The sequence below is a fragment of the Gnatocerus cornutus genome, chromosome 6 (genome assembly GCF_029298725.1).
Source record: "Gnatocerus cornutus isolate USDA-ARS CGAHR chromosome 6, icGnaCorn1.1, whole genome shotgun sequence".
Classification (NCBI taxonomy): Eukaryota; Metazoa; Arthropoda; class Insecta; order Coleoptera; family Tenebrionidae; genus Gnatocerus; species Gnatocerus cornutus.
This window is the reverse complement of record NC_142238.1, coordinates 11,430,866-11,451,934: the sequence shown is the minus strand read 5'-3', so window position 1 is coordinate 11,451,934 and position 21,069 is coordinate 11,430,866. Positions and strand designations below refer to the sequence as shown.

Below are 21,069 nucleotides of genomic sequence, written 5' to 3'. Positions count from 1 at the left end.
TGTAAATAAACTACTCAATAATGTGTTGGGATATTTTGTCTAATGGACTTTTGCTTAATAGAAAAATTAGTTTTTTTAAATGATAATTATAAAGAGCAATATTTAGGTCACCTGCTGCGAAAAATATTAATAAATTAAGATGTTAAAATTAAAAAAAAGACATTTTTTTCAATTTCAAATCTCGATTTTCTATTCAAGATGGCGGTCAATGCATAAATGTGTACAGAGAAGAAGGAAGTTTTTGGTGCAATGTCTCTAATTAATTACGGCATTTGGTGGAAGTGGGAATAAATTTGGGATAACGCAGCTCTATATTTTCGATGGGAAACTTGTTACTGTGTAAATAAACGATTATTATTAAAGAGAATAATGCTGACTGCAAAAATTTTACGTTTTGAGCGATAACGCCTATTCAGGCCATGCCGCAAAAGTGTTTAACTCTTAACAACAAAATCAATCATTTGCGCCTGCTATCTTGAATGGCCTCAATCCCGTTAAGAATGCTTAGAATTTTTTGCAAAGTTCACTTTAAGTTCATGTTCCTCAAGGAAAAACTGCTGAGATCTAAGAAATATTCTTCTACTTCTTCCTGAAGAAATTTCAGGGGGAATTTTCATTAAATGCGCGTCCTCTATATGTCCAATAGATCAGGCAGGGTGCCGACAGCAATACAGATGATAAATTTCAAAACAAAAATGAACTAAGTTTAATGGTAATCGAGTACAGATAAAAAATTAGCAACCAATCCCGAAAGTTTATTCGAGAAGTGGAGTGATTTTGACTTAGAATTGTAGCCTCCATCAGCTCTCTCTCTCTGGGGCGCGAGTTCTGGGACAACCTGTATAATTACAAAATATAGAATTTTGAAGAAGAAATAGAAGTTAGCTGAGATGCATGCATAGAGTCAGAAAGTTGATAATATAAAAAGCAAAATGTAAGCAAAATCTACAGTTAGGTGGAATTAGAGCTACCTACCTGAGAAACGAAAAAATTAGTCTAGAGTCTAGAAATGTAAAAGCAAATATCAAAATCTAAACGAAGAACAGTTCAACAATAAGAAAACTACGCAAAACATCTCAAAAATGGGAAAAAAGATTTGATAACTCTCCAAGAATAACTCTCCAGTCTGTAGTAGACTGAGTTTATGTAATCATCATGAATATGTGTTAAGTTTTTCCCAATCAAGAATCAAACGTTGATTTCTCATTAAAACGTACACTTCCTGTATTAATCTAGTAACTTTAGTGAGGGACAACATCTGTTAATTCTCAGGAATAGTTTCCTGGCAATAAACTCTTGTTATATACGTCGAAAACAATATTCACTTTATGTTTTTAGTCATTGAACCATGACGTATGCTAATGATATTATTGTATGCTTCACCACATTAGTACACAGAAACGTTCAACACGATGTTTGATCCATCATGAGGTAGATTCTAAATGTATTTACCATTACCGTGTATGGAACACTTTCCGGTTGAGGAAACAAATTCACAAATACCTTTATCTTGATGACAGCCCAACATGTAGCGATATATCAAAACGAGTGGCAAGTTTTGTTAATGTAAATTGTTAATTTGTTGTGTCGGTAGATAATTGAAAATAGGTCTCTGTCGGATTTTTATGTAATTGTTGGTATGACGATATTGTCAGGTTCTTGATGATAGTCTATCGTTAAAAGGCGAAGTTGATTTCCTGCTGAGCTCCGCAAGTGGGTATGATAACCAAGGAATGTTACAAGTTAAACAAATGGTTTGTACTGAATTAAAAGCGTTATCGACGTAATAACAGCTATTACAGTTTTACATAAGGTCAACCATGCAAAAAGGTGGAAAAATCCTGTTTTGATTAAAAGAATGCCACAGTGTTGCAATTTGAAAATTTCTCGCAGAAAACGCACTACCTATTCCAAGTGATTGTCAATCCAATTCATGTCTTATTTTTGATAGCATGCTACAGCTCTATCAGGCTGAAATCCCGCCGATTGTTCACTGAAACGTGCAGTTTTACATAAAGATGAGTATTTTATGTCAGCGGTTAGCACCAATGTGCCTGTCCTTTTCGCCCAACGAACGACTGAGCAATCCATTTTGACACTAAACTGATTATACATTTAACGATGATGGCTGAAATCAGCCTGTCACGTTAGTCTAGATTAAATAATGTTAAATACGTTACACCTCAACGTTTCACGATCTGTCGCTCACAATCAATTAAATTTTATTAAAACTTTGATATTGACTTTTTTGAGGAAATTGGATTCGTTGTCCGTACTTTTTCGCCTTTAATCGTGACTCGTGAAAATAGTTGGGCACGATGTCGTTCGCGTTCCTGAAACGTGCCTCGGTCTTTTGTTATCCGCTTTTTACATCTTCGAGCAATAAGAATACGGTCAGAGCTGAATTTTAATTGATGCGATTTTGGCCACGACCAGCGTCTGCATATTCATCCGCGCTTCACCCCATTAAAGCTTTTTCGCTCTTGATGTTAATTTACTTTTTCGTCTTGAGAAATTTCGAACATTGTTATTGAGAACAAAGACAAACGAAACATTAAAATTTCAGTTTATCTTTATAATGTTGGCAATTTTTCAGCAGCGCTTGCAGCGTTTTAATAAAGATATTGTAATAACAAAAAACTGTTTTATACTCGCTTCAATATTGATTTTTACCGCCGTTTTTCATGGATAACGAACTAGAATGATGTTTCTTTTTGCATATTTCCGAGGCTGTGAGAACCGTATCCACCTTCCGTATCGATTATAAAATGAAAGAATAGACGACATAAAACAAAGTCTTTATTTAATATTCTATTTTATTATATCTTTCATGAATTTTTATTGCTCTTCGTGATATTTTATTTAAGTATTTAGCGCAAGCTTTTAATTTGCATTTTATGTTTTATGAACAGGATTATAATAAATTATGAGAATAGCTCCGCTTTAATAATAATAATTTGTATGGAGATCATGGTTTTGCGACCGATAATAATAAACTTTAACGTTATTTTTTTTCGACAAGGTTGATTACGTCGTAATTTGCCCATTACTGTTCAAAATGACCTATTGTATTTGATTGTTTTTCCATATTCTACCGTTACTATGCTATTATTGCGGCATAATTTCAGAATTTACTCCAGTCGAACAATTTCCAATTTCTTTTCAACTCAAAAAATGTAATTCTGATTACAATACAATAGAAGTTTTTTCTCATGAAAATTGGCAACACAAATTTGCTGTTATGTAGTTTTATTTAATGAACGATGATAAAGATATGGTCAATTTTTTTATTGATTTTTTTTATATGCCTTCAGCTTGGCGTAGTGAATTAATGAGTCAGCGCCGCTCTCTTATTCTCTTTCGTTTCCATTGTCGTTAATTTTTAACACAGATCGGGAAGGACTTCGAAGAAATTCCAGTTTTTGGGGCACATTGTGGTCGTTCCCGTGAAAATCTGAATGCATGTCGAACAAATTACGGTCACAGAGTACAACAGGGAACGGATGCAAATTTAATTCTACTGGTGCAGGGAACTAGTGCCGGTTTCGAGGACAAAATTGTTGGGAAAGAGAGCACATGTCTTATATCTATTTAGACGTAATCGCATTCAAGTAACTCAATTTAGGAATTTCGATTAATCCTTCTCGACCGAACAGTTTAAATTCATCGGCACGAGCGTCTCGCTGCCAAGATTATGAAGTTAAAGCTTTTGACGTAATAATACTGAGTGCATTAGGTTCTGAAAGTAACCGCTTCGCCACTAACAATGAGCATCCGAGATCAACGGTCTATAAAGTCTCAGATTCAATACACGATCAAGTTATTTCATTATCGTTAAAGTTCTGAGTGTTTAATATTCCACGCCATTCTATAACATCTATTCGAGTTACAGCAGGCGGTATTGAATGCACCAAGTTTCAGGAAAAACTTGCCTAAAATTCAGTACGGAAACCTTTCACTACGGTTTCAATGTGAAAACAAACAGAAGACGAATTATTTACATTTTTCGTGGCATTAGAACAGCTTGTAATGCTCCCATAAAAAAATTAATTATACACATTTAAATCAGTGGAATCATTTTTCATAAATTCTTCAAGTGACAAACATATTTTTCTAATTAAGGTTGCACATGAAAGCTTTAAACCACTCATGTTAAAACCGCAAATTAAACAACATTTACATAAAGGAAACGGTACTTTTACTCAACTAATATAATTCTCTTGTAAACTTTTTTTAATCGTGAATCTTGAACTTTCGTGTTTTAGAACATCGCAGAAATCCAGGTCCAAGAAATCCAAGTGTTTTGTTGACTGCTAGAATATGCAACGACTTTTATCTTTTTTAGAAAGGGAGATAAATGGAATTGTTTTCTGGTAGCATGTTTGTAGAGATTGCGAGCTTCAAGTTTTGTCGAAACCGTCCAGAAAGAATTGTGTTAATGCAATTAAGATAAATATGTTTGCGATGGCACGACCAGCTTAAATTAAACGAAAAACTTTCTCCAACAGATTTCAAATTGGTTTCGCATGTTTTTAAAATTAACTCGTTGTTTTATAAACTTGTCGACAAAATTTGCGGTTATTTAAAAAAGTAAAGTTCCTGATTTGAGACGATCTTTCTCGCCTTCTGATCAAGTTATGTGGCACGCAAAGTTTGACCAGATTAATTACTCTTCATTTGGCTAAAACAGGTCACGCTAGAGGAAAAGCGAAGTGATTTTATTCTGGAGCAGAGTTCCTCTCACCGGTTTCGATTTCGGTGGCGGCGCGTCCGGAGCAAATTACATTTTATATTCCTTACGTAACGTAATGAAATAGTAGGCATACAGCTAAAAATCTACGTCGGAATAGAGTAGATTTATTATCCCTTTCGCATCAGGATCGAGCTCGGTTTGAAATTAAGTTGTAATGAAGTTGCGCAACATGTTCGAATTATAATCAAATTACGTAATATCTGCGTAATATTTGATGTACCTGTTAAGGCAAAGTTTCCGGGTTCGTGATTTAACTTAGGTATATCAGCGCGAAATGTTTATCTAAGTAAACCACCATTTTGCATGCATCGAGTGGAAGCATGTTTATGTGCAGTCGATAATTAGTTTAGAACCCCCAAAGCTACTCCATACATTCGCTGAACGAGAGAGCAATCAATATGTCGGTGTTTATTGACTGAAGGTATTATCCCTTGAGAGCTTACCTCCTGCCCGGATTAATTGTTTCCAGAACCGAATTCGGGATACAACGTGTAAACAGAATCAATCACAGCTGTATACATTCCTTTAATAACGAAACAATATGCGCATGATTGATTTCTCAGCTTTCACACTTTATGAAACAACCCGAATTCATGACGGAGGTCGTTTTAATGGACGTCGACCGAAAATGTCACGCTAAGTTTGAATTTTAAATCGAAAACGCACAGACAAACGCCAACGTTGAGAAGGAAATGCATTATTTAAGCGCTTTTCATGTCTGAAGATGACGCCGAGGTGTATCTTGTTGAATGTTTCATAAAAACGGTATTCTCGGGTAATTAGGGATTTGTAATTTTCTGTATTGTAGGCAAAGACAATTGACAGACACAGGAGGATGGAAATATCAAATATTCATCATTTTACCAAGAGGGTGGATCTATATGTAGAAACCTAATAACATCGTTCGACTTACACTTTTTGTAATCGTAGCGAATGACGACGATACATTTATCATTTACGATTGCTGTAAAGAATTTTAATTAACTACTTTAAAATGCTTTTTATATTTTTTGTAATGATACCAAGCCTGGAAATGAATGCCTGAGCAGGGTACTTATCCAGCGGAATTATTTAAGTTTGAACTTTTCACCTCATTGCAATATTCAACTATATTAATTTTCAATTTCACCAAGACTAACTCCAAGTTTCCTTCAACTTTTCCTAGCTAGTTAAAATAAATGAAAATTGTTGCGCTTATGTACTTCCTCTAGTGAACTTAGCAATAAATTACACTAGTCAACAAGGGGGACCACGTTCACGTTTGTTTTATCAGTTTTGCTCAACAACTTGCAAAATCATGAAACTCTATAAATACATCATTGTAAGGTAATTAATTAATTAAGCTTTCTAACGAACTATACAAGTCGGCAGGAGATTTAGTTTTTGCCAAGATATTTGAGAAAAACTGACGAAAATTTCTAAAAACGAAAGGTTTACTTATTGGAACTTCCCTGCTTTTTAAAGCGATATTAAAAACATTATTATGTCTTGTTATTTAGAAGTTACAAAATTCACGTTTTGCTAAATATAGAAATGACTTTCCAGTTTTCCAACACAAATTGTTTCCAAAATTTTGTGCATTTCAAACGCCCTGGGGCCAATTTCGAAGTGAAGTGCTGTACTATTCATTTAATATGCAATAAGTGGGTCCACAGTATTAATAAAATATGCAACATATCGGAAAACGCTCCGGCATAATCCGACACAATAACAACAGTGGTTATGACATTTTTAATCGCAACGTTATATTTAATAGCTCTCAAAGGGTTAATGACGCGTCTCTCCACTGGTGATATTAAAAGAAACTGCTCCCATAAAACTTAAAGGTTGTTTCTCGTTTATAAAAGAACGTGCGGACATACAAGTATAAACTCTACCCGGATAATTCAATAACCTGGAATAGTTCACTTTTTAGATTTAGTATTTGTATTGTTGCGAGTGCATTGGAGCTATAATAGAATTTTATGAGTCAGGTGGTGAGTGAATTGTAACGGCGAGCACGTAATGTGAGCACAAAGAAACAGACAATATTATTGTGACTGCTTTTTTCCCCAAGTGTATTGGACTCACCGTCACTACAAACCAAATAATAAAAAATAATTACTGTAATTTAACGCTCAACAACTATTGATCAAACAGTGCGAATAGATATGCAATTAATTTCACAGTATCATTAATCATTACTACCTGCATTTTTTCGCAAATGAAAAAATAATTTGATGCATTGTTTTTGACGCACCTGAGTCATGTACAAAATTTCCAATGTAGGCACACTTGAAAATCGGCCAACGGTGAACGCTACTGAACGGAAGTAATAAATATGTAAATAAAACGTGTTAAATCATGTTTTTTCCATTTGTTGTGCATTGTTTTTCCCACCCGGATATAATCATATTTACACATTTGATGTGGTCTTTGTGACCGGAAACTAAAAATGGCGACACGGATATTATGTTGTAAATTAAAGTAGAACGTTTGATTCTCGACGTTTTGATAAAAATCGTAGCCCAAAAAATTAATGAATTGTTTTCCCTTTGTGAGCTTTTCGTTCGTACTTTTTAATTGTAAATTCTAAATTAAAACTGCTATAATATGAAAAATCTAAATTTCTCTCCGAATTTTCAATAACTTGTACTGCCTACTTTATAAATTCAGTGAAGAACAGTTTAATCCGGTGCTGCTTATCGAATTAAATTGTCGAATAAAGGAGCTAGAAAGTTTATTTGACGACAATTTATTTATCCCAGATAGTGTCCACAGGGAAGGATTTTATGTTCCAGGCGAGAAATTATTTATAATGACTCTTATAAGTCTTTAATCCTTCCTTACTTTTGATGCTTGCAGAAATAAAATGTCACTTTCCACTTAAGAAATGTGAGGAGTTTTTTTTCAGATACTTTTTGAATTACATCTGACATGTCCTGAAATAACTCAAATTGACTAATTTGAATTCATTGGATGTTTACCTGGGGGAGTAAATACAGGAAGAGGGAGGAATCTTCCCTGCAAGAACTGGTGACAGAAATTTGTGTTTGCCAACCTTTTACAACTCAGAGCTAAATAAATGGCGGCGCATGAACCGAGACCGCACTTTCTTCATAAAATCCCTTCATTTATTTCATTCAAATGCAGGTCTGTCTTGATCGCAACGAGAGCGCATTCCTTGATAGTGACAAATGCAAAAAGTCAGAATGTTTCGTATATCCCGTCACATTGTTCCTTCTTGAAAGTACTCCACGGTCAAACTTTTGTGTTTTCTCAATTTTCACTGACCGCATTCTGTCTCATCGCAATGAATTTTAGCAAGAAATTAAAGTTGATGCAGAAAGTTCTCTGTTGTTTTCTCATTTCGTAAAACCTTCCGAATTACATTCCAGCTCGGAGGAAGCTTTGTTTGAAGGTCCAATATCTAGCGAAGTTTGTTTACATAAGTCACTTCTGCTTTTCATTAGGCACCGCCCGTATAAGCTGGTGCAGCGGCATTGCAGGCGGTTATCTATCCTTCTGGCGATAGTCAGACGAGTCTGTTGGCGGAAATGCACCGTCTCTTCCTTCTTGAATAATCAAGTTACATCATAACATTTGTCTTCGTGTTACCACTGTATGTACTTCATTACATTACTTGCGGGCATGCTTCTATCACATTCATTCGATGCGGTTCGTTTGTTATTATTACAGGAGATGAGCGACAAACGTTCACCATTCCTCTTTGTTGATGTTATTCTATATCAGTTATAGCACTTTGACTAGTTCCGAATTAGAGACTGCTTGGAGGTGATATGGAATTTCGTTTGAGCACACAAACAAATGGCAAATAAATTGTTGCTTGCATTGTTGTTTTAAGCCCGAGTCAGCCATCATATCTCCGTCAATCTAACTAATGGACGATGCGATTTCACAAGAGATACTTAAAAGACGCGGCCGCAGATTTTTTCCATTACGAAATTATGTTTCACAAACAATTGAAACGTGTCAGCGACATCCAGATAAAAATCCCTGCGAGAAAGAACGTGCCATTTTTCGGTTGCATTGTAAGTTGAAACAATGCATCATAATCCGATGCTCCATTGTACAGCAAGTGTAACGCTGATGAGGTCTTTCCGTTAGAATGTTGTGTAGGTGCACTTATAATTGTACATCGCCTTCAATAATTAATTAGTGCAGTAAATGGGGTCTATTGTTGCGTAGACTGTTTTTAATGTTTGCGCCAACAACGGGTGTTTTATTAAAACTTTTATTTGTCTCGTTTTCCAACGGTTAAATCCGGATGGTAGTGTCACGAACTTGTTCGATCGTCGAAAAAAGTACGCTGTTGTTTTAAATTGTGTTGTTTTAGTTTAGTCACAAACACCATTAGGTGGCCGCTCAGCTAAATGGAAGTTTCTCATCCGAAAAGAATACGGAATGTATGGTTTGTTTTCGCGCAAGAATTCTCGCAATGAAAACAAGACGGAACTTCTCTAATTACAAACTAAGAAGTTGGAGTTGTAAATTGAATGTCTGACAACAAAGTGATGGAACGGAATCAATTGCACGTCTATCAAAATTCAGTGCGGAATAATGATCTGGAATCTACTCCAAACACGGGAAGTTATATCGTTCGTTCCGTCCAGTGTATACTCTGTTATCTGAAGTGGAGAAAATTCCACTGTTTCTAGCTGAATTATTTACAGAACCGGGTTCTCGTATCAGGTATGTAGTTATGAGAAATGGACCGTTATCAATGACGAGACGCAGAAGTTCTTTTCCACGCGAAGAGTTCTTACTCCACATCGAATTTGCTTTTTTTTCTTCTGGCCTGTATCCAAGTGTTACATGTCTATCATTCTGATGTAAAACAAACAACATGCTTGATGTAAAGCACGATCTTACTAATGAACGGGATTGTTATTTTTATCCCGCACTCGACGGAACACTGCCATCCAACCGTGATGTTGTTAATAAACTCTATCTAATTAGCGAATTTGCGTCGATTGATAACAAGACATCTGTGCTATATTTAACAGCTTTGACACACATGGAATAGTTTTATTGGAAAAGAGTCCTTGTATACAGAATCCAATCACAAGTTTCAATAGGGAATGTCCAGATTCCAAACATGGTTCTGAAATTGTTTGTCGTCTCTTGTGTCTCAATTTCTGCAACAAACAGCACCATATCGAAATAGAGAACAAGAGCAAACACGGCTCAGCTCTGCTACTTCAGCATAAAAGAAGATATAGAGATGTGTATAAACAACCATTTTTATTTTCGTCGGCACAAAGACCGTCGACATCGCTGCAAATAATTAATATTTATTCAATTTCAACCAACTTTATTTTACTACAGTGTTAATTTTTCCCAGCAGGGTTTTTCCGGATCACGTGGGATTTTATAGCAGAGTTTTCTTTTGTTTCGGATGACCATATTATCTGCTCCTAATGGACTTTCAATGCTTCCGCACTTGTAAATAAATTAGGACGACACTTTTATTCCTGTGCTTTTTTTATGGATAGTGTTTACACCGAACACGTACCATGTTGTTATTATGTAAATTGAAAGCAAGGCTGTTTTCAGACGCTCCTTCGCCATGTTATTTTTATAGATGGAGACAAAACGATATTTACAAAATGTAGAAGATATGCAAAAGAGTCAGACCTCGCATGTTATCGTAAATACCTTCCATTTGGGACGAAGGAAAAATGTACGAATCCTGCAAGATTCCCGTTAATGAAAATTTTCAAGGATCTGTTTCACCGGTTGTTCTGTTGATGGTGTGTTACGTTTTCGTTTTGAAGCGATTTTATGTTGCGCTTGCGGGAAAAACAAACCAAAAGTGTAAAACATCCATTGAGTACTTTAAATGTAAATTACAATTAATATGTTTCTGGGAGTATTAAGTTAATTACAACGAGAGGAACACGGCGCCAAATTACTTTCATTAGGTACATTATAAAATTACATTTACATATTTGATTACACTAAAAACAGGAATATTTATCGACTTTCCGCTTCGCCACCATTTGTGGGAATCATCACTAATGTATTGTAATAAAACGTACGGGAAAAATGTTCTGATCCTTTAAACAATACGGATTTTTCTATTTACACTACATTCTGCTTTTAAAACTTTTGCTTCATTTTCTTCCATGTACTCACTGAATATTATTCCAATACCTGAAATTCTCCACTTAATGAATATTCTTTGGGTTTTCTATTCTTATCCTTCTTCAAATAAGTACCTATACCTCATTTTTCTTGGAGTGAATTTACCGATTTACAAAGGAGCAATTTCGGAAATCACCACGATTTTATGCTACCACAATTTGGTGACAATCAGGAGTTTAAAATAGACAGCATTTTTAATATTATCGACATCAAGGTAAACATTTTCTGCAGGAAAATTGAGTTTTAGATTTTTGGTAAATTTGAGTAAAACACTTGGCGATCGCCATAAATCGAACTCTCTTTGGGGCTGTACTTTGAAGTTTGTGGTTAATATGAGATTTATTTTATTTTAGGTTATCTAAGAGAAATGTAGAGGACTCAGTTGATACTTGTCAATATAGAAATGATTTTTTTTCTCGCACAAAGTAAAATTTTAGTCAAATTTGAAACTTTGAAATTTAACTGGGAACATTAGAAACGTCAACTGCCAATTTTGTCACGTTTAGCGTGTTTTGTTTTTGACAACCTTAAGGCTGTTTGACTGGATCACATTTTTTTCTCAAATTTTTACGAATGAAAATTTGAGAATTTTTCCGTCAAATTGACGTTCAAGATTTACCACAAAATTCATGCAGAAAAATGTTTTCTGTTTGCTAACCTCAAAAATCAGCGGTTTGGCGGTTTATTCTCTTCATTTGGCGCATTGTTACTGCGCTGAATTGTGAAATTGTTTGTCAATTTTTAGAACACGTTTTAAACTTTTTTTGTAAATATTTTTGCAAAAATATTTTCTCCTATTTGCTGTTTGCCACGAAAATATTTGCTTTAAAAATAAATTCTGAAAATTTTATTCGTAAAAAATTGAGAAAAAATGTGATCGTGTCAAACCGCCTTTATGTTTAACTTTGTTTTGTGAGTGGATATTTTTACAATTTTGTGAAAATATGTCAACTGTGACAGTTCTTGTTTAACATGCTGCAGGAATCGCAGGATCAGCTAATCACAAAGCCGCTTTTTAAATTTGAGGCCTACACAAAATGCAGGAAAAATGCAGTTTAGCTGCTAAATGTATCTATTAGATTTTCGATTTTCGGATTTGCATCTTCTGGAATTTCTTGTTTTTTTTTTCATTGAATCTAATAGATTTGATCGAATTCACTCTATTCCTTGAAATTTTTTTATTCTTTTTCGATTTATTGAATATTCTTAACAAATTATTTACATTCCTAGGATTGCTTTGTATTCAGGTTCTTTGGGTTCTTTAAATTCTTATTGTCCAAAGATTAGCTTTTAAATTTTACAACGTTCCTGCTTTCTAGAAAAGTAATCTGCTTTTGAGGATTTCAGACTTATACTTATAAAAATCTATTGATCTCAAAAACTGAAGCCGCTTTTGAAAAATTAAACCGTTGAGCTTTTAGCTGATAACGACCCGCAGCTTTTTTGCCGTGTTCACTTTGGTTTTCCCCCACGGACAGGGCGTCGATATTGACAAGGGATTGCCTTTTTTGCCTGTGCTTTGTAGAAATGTTGCTTGTCATTTACTACTGGTTCAAGTCCGTCAAATGATTTAAGAAACAAGCTGTATAGTATCGATGTTCACACTATGGTAAAATAAAGCAAATTCAACTCCGCCCTTTCCCTAACGTTACAGCTCCGTGTTTTTATGTAAATTTCATGGCAACGTAAGAATGTTCCATGGTGTCAACCCTGTCAATATAGACGTAATAATTCTTCTCTAGATTTTACGCTTATAATAACACCTTTGGAGAAATAACGGTGCGTGATTTAAAATCGAAATGTCAAAGAAAATGCAATTAATTTAGCAGTTAATAACGCACGCGAGCAGGACGGTGACATTTATTAGATTGACATCCGGCGCAGTATCGCCAGACCACGCCTCCGCGCCATTGCGGCATTGTTCATTGTGTTATCAAACGGAATACACAGCCGACACGATCGCATTGTGTCGTTTGTTAATTATAATTGATCCCTTTCAATCCTTGGTGTTGGTAGTCTTTATAATCCAGTCTCGGGCCTTCCCCGATTTCAGCTCGTTATCAGATGCTTTATCCACTCTTTCTGCAAACGAAGGTGACCAAAATAGAGTTGGATATCATGGCACGTGGTGTAATAACGTGACTCCACGGAATTAATTTAAATTTTATACAAAATAGTTGTTTACGCAACTATGTTGAAGAACATACTGGGCAATTATAGATGCGATCAGCTCACGGGAACCCTTAGACTGCCATACGTACGGCAATTCCGAAAGTCCAACTTTGCATGCAAACGTGCCATGAGCATGAGATTCGTTTTAAATAAATGGAAATATTGGGCACGCATTATTTTAAAACATTACTTGTATTATGAACGCCATGCATTTAAATTGTCTTTTCGATCATATTTCGGCCCACATGCAACTTTCCGAAAAAGGCGCTATTAACATCAAGTTTCTGGCTTTGGAACTAGCGAGGATCAAGCTCTACAATGAAACCATAACTGGAGAATTATAAAGTTAGTTAAGCTTCGGCTGTAAGTAAAGCCATTACTTGAACGGTGCCGCAAGAAGACTCCCACATCTCTGCACAAACAGAACCCTCGATTGATTCAGATAGGCAATTAGTCACTTTTATTGCGACTATTAAGACGGACAAACACGGCCAAGAACTAAAAACAAACGTCAAATGGGAAATACGACTTGAATAACATCTCGAGTTTGGACAAATTGACCAACGGACTCGAGTGTTGCCACTACGTGCCATTTCACTTGGAAATACGAAGCTAACGAAAGTCTGACTGATCCTCCGGCCGCAAACATTTCGACTTCAGAATTGCATCTTCCTACCCCGCCCGCTGATCCTGTATTCAACGACTAAAGCATCTCAGGAAATGACCATTGCCGAAGCAGGCTCAAAACTTTTCACGAAATTAATGGGGGTTTCGCCAATGACGAACAGAAATGCGGAAAGTGGTTGCTTTATTTAAATTCGCAGCTCCTGATTTCTACACAACAGGAATTGCTTTGCAAGTTTTATGATTGTGTATCGATTTTGAAGAAGACACTAGCAACTCAAGAATTTCGAAGAGATATTATTCTGCTTGTGTCACCCGCAGAAGGTTTGGGAAGGTAGACAAAATTTAGTATGCACCGTGAAATTGCTTCATTTGCGTTTTTATGCCTGTTTGAAGTTTAAAGGAAGTTATTTCGTTCGCGCCGTTAGATAAAATTTTCCGTTTATCTGAATGAATTTCCATTGAAAATCGATCTTTGAATGCGAAAATGACCCAGTTAAAGCAACTGGGGCAGTGCAAATGGTTAAAAACGCATTTCCAGCTGAATTTTTTTAGAAGCATTAAAATACGACCCAACAGAATCAAATTATTAGGACATGTAGAATATCCCCTGTAGTCCCATTTTGATGGAAATTTTTCCAATGACATGTATTTTGCCAAGTGACACCATCATGGTTCTTACGCTATCGCCGATCTTTGTTAATCCCCGGAATTTACATTACATTCCGGTGGATTAAACCTCCGCGTTACCCTCTGAATGAATAAATAACTATTATTTTCGTGATAACGAAAACTACAACCCCAATTGCGGCGTACGTAATTCTTATCTCCACAAAGCTGGATATACACGAACTCCTGAACATATTTAAAATTAAAGAACGTTATCCTCTTGTTTTATGCCACGTAAAGATTATTTTGTTGGGGGAAAAATTAGCTTGCAACATTAAGTGCGATCCGGAAGTAGCTAGAGGTAGTGGCGAAAAGGATAATATGGGATAAAAGGTTTTAGACTGTCTACAGTGATATCATACATTTTTAAAAATAGTCACAGCTATACACATTAATGTTTCATCAGAAGAAATGGGTTTGCAACCGCTAAAAAACGAACTGCGTTGAAATCAAGAGATTGCCTGTCACTTCATATTACCACGAATGTGAAATTTTATGATGGGAAAAGTATAAGCCAACGCGCACACCCTCAATTTGATGAATTTGGAAGCGCCTGGATTTCGTCTCATCGAAATTTTCTTCTGGCTAAAACGCAGAATTTAATCAATTATTTGTCCTCCAGCCATAATTAAATTCGTAATTTTATTACCCTGAAAAAGTAAAGTCCATCCGATAAAAAAGCGAGCAACAATTAGTAAATACTCTTTAATTATTTTCGGAGGGAGATCAATAAGACTCACGCGGACCAGTAAGAAGTCGCTTCTTTCTATTGATTTATTTACTAAATAAACCGTTTAAAATTTCACCTTAAAGTTGATTACGTGGAAAGTCGGAACCCAATAAAAACTGACGTAGAGTTGAGATCTTTTCGTGCATGCAATTTTGTTGAGTGTCTATCCGTTCAATGCCAACAACCATTCTCCACAATGCAGACGTTAAAGATCAAACTGCATTTTATCCTGGCTGACAGACAATTTAAACTATCTTGGAACATGAATAGAGGTGAAATTATTTGATATCCGGAAAACTCTAGAGAATTTTTAAAACATTTCAACTTGCTAGAATTCTTATTTACAAATAACATGCCACTTGCATTACGTAGAAAAAGTGTTAAATCTGCATATCTCATGCAGGTATGGAAATGAAATGCTATTTTCACATCAAGGGTATGTTCATACGTTTTGTCGTGAAGAATTTACCGCTCTGCTCTTGTTTTCGTGTTCCATAATAAATGATGTGGTTACGCAATTTTTATGGTTTGACGAAAGTAATTTTTTGATCAGAGATAGAGGAATAAAAGTCGTTATTATTCAGGACGATGATTTACTCGCTTTACGAATTTCTTCTTCCGTAAACAAAGACCGGGGAAGGCAACATACAAGCGGAAAATGTTCTCATTAAATTTATATATCTGTGTCGTATTCAAGATTACTTTTTTCATGCAAATTGCTTTTTGTCGTTACATGGGCTGCCTGTGTAGAATTTTGATTAATTATTTTCTTGCTCTGATTTTAAAAGCTCGATTTGAATGATGCACAAGCGTAAAAAATGATGTTATTCAAACGAGCAAGTTTCCATTCATGGACTTGCAGATTGGCTTCTATTCATTCGCCAATTATCTACGTACTCTAATTAGAGGGTTCCGTCTTGTTAGTTGAAAAAATAATCGCAGAAACTTTCCTTATTCTTTCAATTGCTTCATTTATTTCGTAAAGAATTATAATAGGGCTTGATTTTTAACTTGCTGTTTTGTTTCAGGCGTGCACATCTGCGGAACTGCTTAGAGATACTTAAGGAAATAGTACCGTTGGGTCCCGAAGCATCTAGACACACTACACTAGGACTTTTAACGAAGGCTAAAAGGTTTATTAAGGTAAGGAGATTCAATTTATTTTCTCTCAATACGTCCTAACTGGAAATGACACCCTCGGAACGAAATTTTTCTTCCACCCTCTTTTACCCAATACAAGGAAAAAAACCGATACAACGTATGCTTCTTTGACTTCCTAAGCACAACAGATAATACATCACCCCCTCCTCCCTCATTCCCGAGCTTACGATTCAAGACTGAAACGTAGCCAATCCTCCCAAGACGCCTAAAACGTAATATGGCAATTGTAGTCGTGTCGAGCCGAAGGCAACCGTACCAAGTAATTTTGCAAGGGCGCACCACACCGCTCAGGACTCATCAAATCCGTCTGTCAATAACGTATTTGACATTTAAATGCTGGCGCACGCTGCTGGAAAGACTGCATCGCCATAACCGCTAGGCTCACAAAATGTCGAGCAAATTTCGCCAGAGAACCGACACGGATCTGCATGTTTGATTATTGCAGATGTTGCCAACGTGTAATTCGAATTCTCAGCATATTTCGGAAGAGAACTCGATATCAAAGCGCTGCTTGGCAGGATATAACCTGACATGTTGCAACCACTTGACAGATAATTAATTTTCAGAGGAATTTTTCAAATAGACCGTGCTTTCTAATGTGGGCGGTTTTGGTGGAGGCGCCGGGATAGGCGTATTGCGATTTTATATTAATTTTTGCTGACTAAATTTAATTACCGAAAATATTTTAACTACCACGAAGTTCACCAATATTCCCGGAATACATTTTTCAACATTTTCTACTTATATTATATATGTATATCCGGCATAAACATCAGAAAGATAAATTTTAAAGTCGCTGGTATACGAGTAAACTGAATTTATTGTACATTTTATCATACTTTTTGGAACAACCGAACAAACAAGACAAAAATTTGCAAATACCACAACATGAAAGAAATAAAGCTTGCTTGGGCGAGTTAATGATAAATGCATGACTTCATTCAAATCAAATATTTTACAACCGAATTTTGAGATGTAGATGTTTGCTGGAAATTTAAATTTTTCTCCACATTGACATCTGCCTTGTTTTCTCGCAACGATATATTTCGAATCAAATGTAACCGAAGTAATCATATTTTATGATTATTGCAGCCATACTTTTGCCATAAAGTTTTGATCTTATTACAGAATTGTCATACTGCAGACACAGAGGAACGTTATGTAGATGTAATAGTTGAATATAATTTGGCCTGAAGTTCGTCCATGAAATAATAATGACGAATGATAAGATTTACGACATTCTGCTTACTATTCATACTACTTAACTAAATTAAAAGCCATTCAGAACCATTGAGTAAAAATGCCTACTGCACGCTTCTTTTACCAGCTAATTAACTAATGTCATCGCACTTGTTCCGAAATCAATTTGTTTTGTCAAGCGCGGACAGTGACAATATCGAATTTCTGTACGAAATATAAGCAGATATTTTAATTCAGGAAAGATAATTTATTAGAAGAAAATATGATGGGAAAAATGGCCTGTCATAACAGCACAATGCCCCGAGAGGGAAGTTATTCAAACCATATTATGCACGGATTTTGTACGCTAAAGAGCTTTTTATTCGAAACTAAAACATACACCCGCTTGAAACCATTGCGAATAACAAAGAAACAATTTATTGACTTTAATGCGATCTAAACAATAGCTTCGTGCACGAATTTATTTTATTCGCTTGGCATTGTGGATGCACTGCAAAGCTGCCACTCGAGCGAGTCTGTTCTCTTCGGCTTCTATTTATGTTGAAAATTGGAAAGCGATTCATCAAACTGTTTATTTAATTATAGACTGCGGCTGCACTTAATTAAATTCGTGTTGACTCTGGATGTGCCACCATTTACATTAAATTTGCACTCGGTTTGAAATCTCTCAAATATGAATCTCTGTAAGCGTACTTCAAAAAACGTCAAATCAGGGCCATAAGATAAGAATACAATGTCGCTTTTTCCCACTGAAACAGACGTACACCGCCATATACATGATATGTGAATTTCGGGAACATGCAGTGCATGCTGTTTGTTATTCTCCTGCTGCTACACTTTAATTAACAAAGCTTTTCGCGAAATGAAACGAATCCGCATGCGCTTTACAAGATTGATTTTTTCAGCAAACTTGCTTTGCAAACAATGAATGAATCGGGAAACTACTCACAAAAAGGAAAACAAGATAGTGGCCGTCTATTTAAGTAAGTGCGTTTACCTTCTTCGGGAATTCGATCAAAATGTAAATTAAAAACAGCTTCCATAAAAGTGCAAGTATGTACTTGTGTCGAAATAGAAGATCCACCTCTTAAGCAAATTATTACGTAAATGAGAACCTCCGGACTAATTTCACTATCGTTGTTTGTACAGCTCGAGTTCACGATTTGTCACGGGCTTCCTGTGACAAAAATTTGTCATTTCGTGAACTTAAATCAAACGTTCTTCTTGCCTTTCAAAGCGAAAATTTCTCAGAATCAATATTTTTATCAAACTCGCGATCTGCCAGTTGTCTCGATATTTTCTTGGTGAAAAACTAATTTTCTTTAAAATAATGAAGTCAACTCGGTGCGGTGCTTGCATTGAAACATTTTAAATTTCTCTGTGCTGTTTACATACTTTTCAATTTAAATTTCATTTTTTTTTCCTATTTTCACATTTTAAAAGTAGAAACAGGGTATAACGAGAAAACTGTTTTATTATAAGAAAAAGTTCTGAGCTTAATTATTGTTCGCGTGGAAAATTCAAACACTACGAGTTCAAAGATTTCAATAATGAAACTAAGGATGAAAAACGCTGGTTTTGAAAGAATTATCTATTTACAATGTGTGAAGGTTCAGAAGTGAACAATGACAGGCTAAACGACTTTAGTTCAAGACAGAAAGATATCACCTGCGCATCTTGGATTAAATATCGATTTAGGCGTTTGCGCCGTCATAAAATAGTGGCCGTAAAAGTGAAATGTATGCATAAATCGGGGAATATTTGATGAAATGCAGATGGGACGCAGTGTGTCATATCCTTCGCAAGATTTGTTTACAGATAGGCCGGTCTAAATCAATAATTCGCTATGATATTAGAATCAAGGACCAACGTGGCTGCTGTTGCTGCTACTGCTTCCTCTTAATCCAATTCCACGTTTCCAGGGCTACCAACAGGGACGTTACCACTAATCATCTGATATAGTGGCGGCACAACCCCTGTATATTGCGACCTCACCGCTGGGTCACTAATATCTTCGATATTCATTCGATAAAAACGAATTTATTACCTTGTAGTGACAGGTTTGTTTATTGGAAACTACAAATTTAGTGGAATATTTAAATTGGTTGAAGGTAAAGGAAATGGTCGCCGCTCCTGTCTTTGTTGAGATAAAAGCGTTCTCTTCAATTTCCTAGATGATAAATTCCGCATTGTAACGGTTGCTTCTATGATGGGTGCAAGCTGTTCATCCTACCGTATTTTATGCGAAAAGGAAACAAAACCTTGATGGAGTAACACGACGCTAATTGATTTTATGGTATAATAACTCTGAACAAGTACGCAGTGAAAAATGCGCATTTTACTCCAAAGGCGGAACACAACTTGTGTGACATTTTCTTCTTCGAAAACATGTTTTGCGAAGGAGTGTATTGACTTTCCATCTAACAAGACGCTGTTTTATAAAGTTAACAGCAACATGCTTCGGTCTATATGTTTGTATTATCGCAGTTTATAAATTCTATAAGACGAAAAGTTTTATACCTTTTTGAGAGCCTGAGTTTCTGAAAGCGCTTCCACTTTATAATTAATTCCAACATCTAACAAGCCTAATTTCCAAGAATCTAATAAATTGAACTTTTTTGGAACGAAAATAGTGACATGAATATTTAATTTATGCTTTTCATTTAGGTATTAGGAATGTCTCCGGAAATGATTAATAAATGTTTTTTACAAATAGAACCGCATAAAGCGTGGTGTTGGTCACGAAAGCAAAATTAGAAAATCGACATGTCGCCTGTATTTTAGGAAATGATCTACAAAATTGATCGAGTTTTTTAATAATTTATAAGTTTATTTTTAGTTGTTTGCCTGAAAAGTGTTGCAATTGTTTGAAAAGTTTTGATAATTTTCCTATCGTAAACCGGCATACAGGGTGTTTTCGAATCTCTTAAAGTCTTCCATTACTCGATTTTCGTCGAATACGTAAATTTTTATAAAATCATAAAGAAATTGCTTTCAATCTCGTGAAAGGGAAATGGGGCCAACAAGAATATTTTTCCGAACTTTCAGACGAAGTTGTTTGCTAACGAAATGTTCCACGTCAAATTAAATAGCATTAATGCCAAATTAATGTCGATTTCACAGCTTACTGCAGAAGCTTGAAGCCCTCCAACATGCACCATTTCAAAGGCTTTACTTGATTACCATTGCAGCGAAATCTCGTATTACCAAAAATATTTTCTGCTGAAATTCAGTGTTTTGTCTACTTTTGTTGTAAAGTGTAGCGAGTTGAAATTTAATTTTTACAATGAAATAAAACGTTGTTGTTAAAACTCCATTTAGTGTATTAAAGTCCACCAGCTTATAAAATCGGAATGGTAGAATCAAATCCGGGCGAGCAATTTTATATTTCAATAAAACGTTGCAATAAAATAAATCGATTTTAAATGGCACAAAGTACATAAAATACACCATCTTCAATAATGGGGGTGTGCGCAGAGATTTGCAACCATGAGTCAATAAACAAATAAAATTTCGATCGTAAATTGATCTCGGCATCTGCTTCAAAAGAATCTAAATTTATAGTCGGGAAAATTTATGTCTGGAAAATGAGTGGTTTGTTGACCTACTAACT

At 35.5% G+C, this 21,069-nt stretch overlaps 1 protein-coding gene across 1 annotated transcript in view; it reads left to right on the top strand.

Annotated features, from left to right (window-relative positions):
- Positions 1–21,069, top strand: part of LOC148172924 (max dimerization protein 4-like) — a 123,794-nt gene that overhangs the window by 87,277 nt on the left and 15,448 nt on the right. Inside the window, exon 4 of the mRNA XM_088038170.1 lies at positions 16,124–16,238. Within this exon, the coding sequence (XP_087894296.1) occupies positions 16,124–16,238 (115 nt within the window). The remainder of the gene's footprint in view (positions 1–16,123; positions 16,239–21,069) is intronic.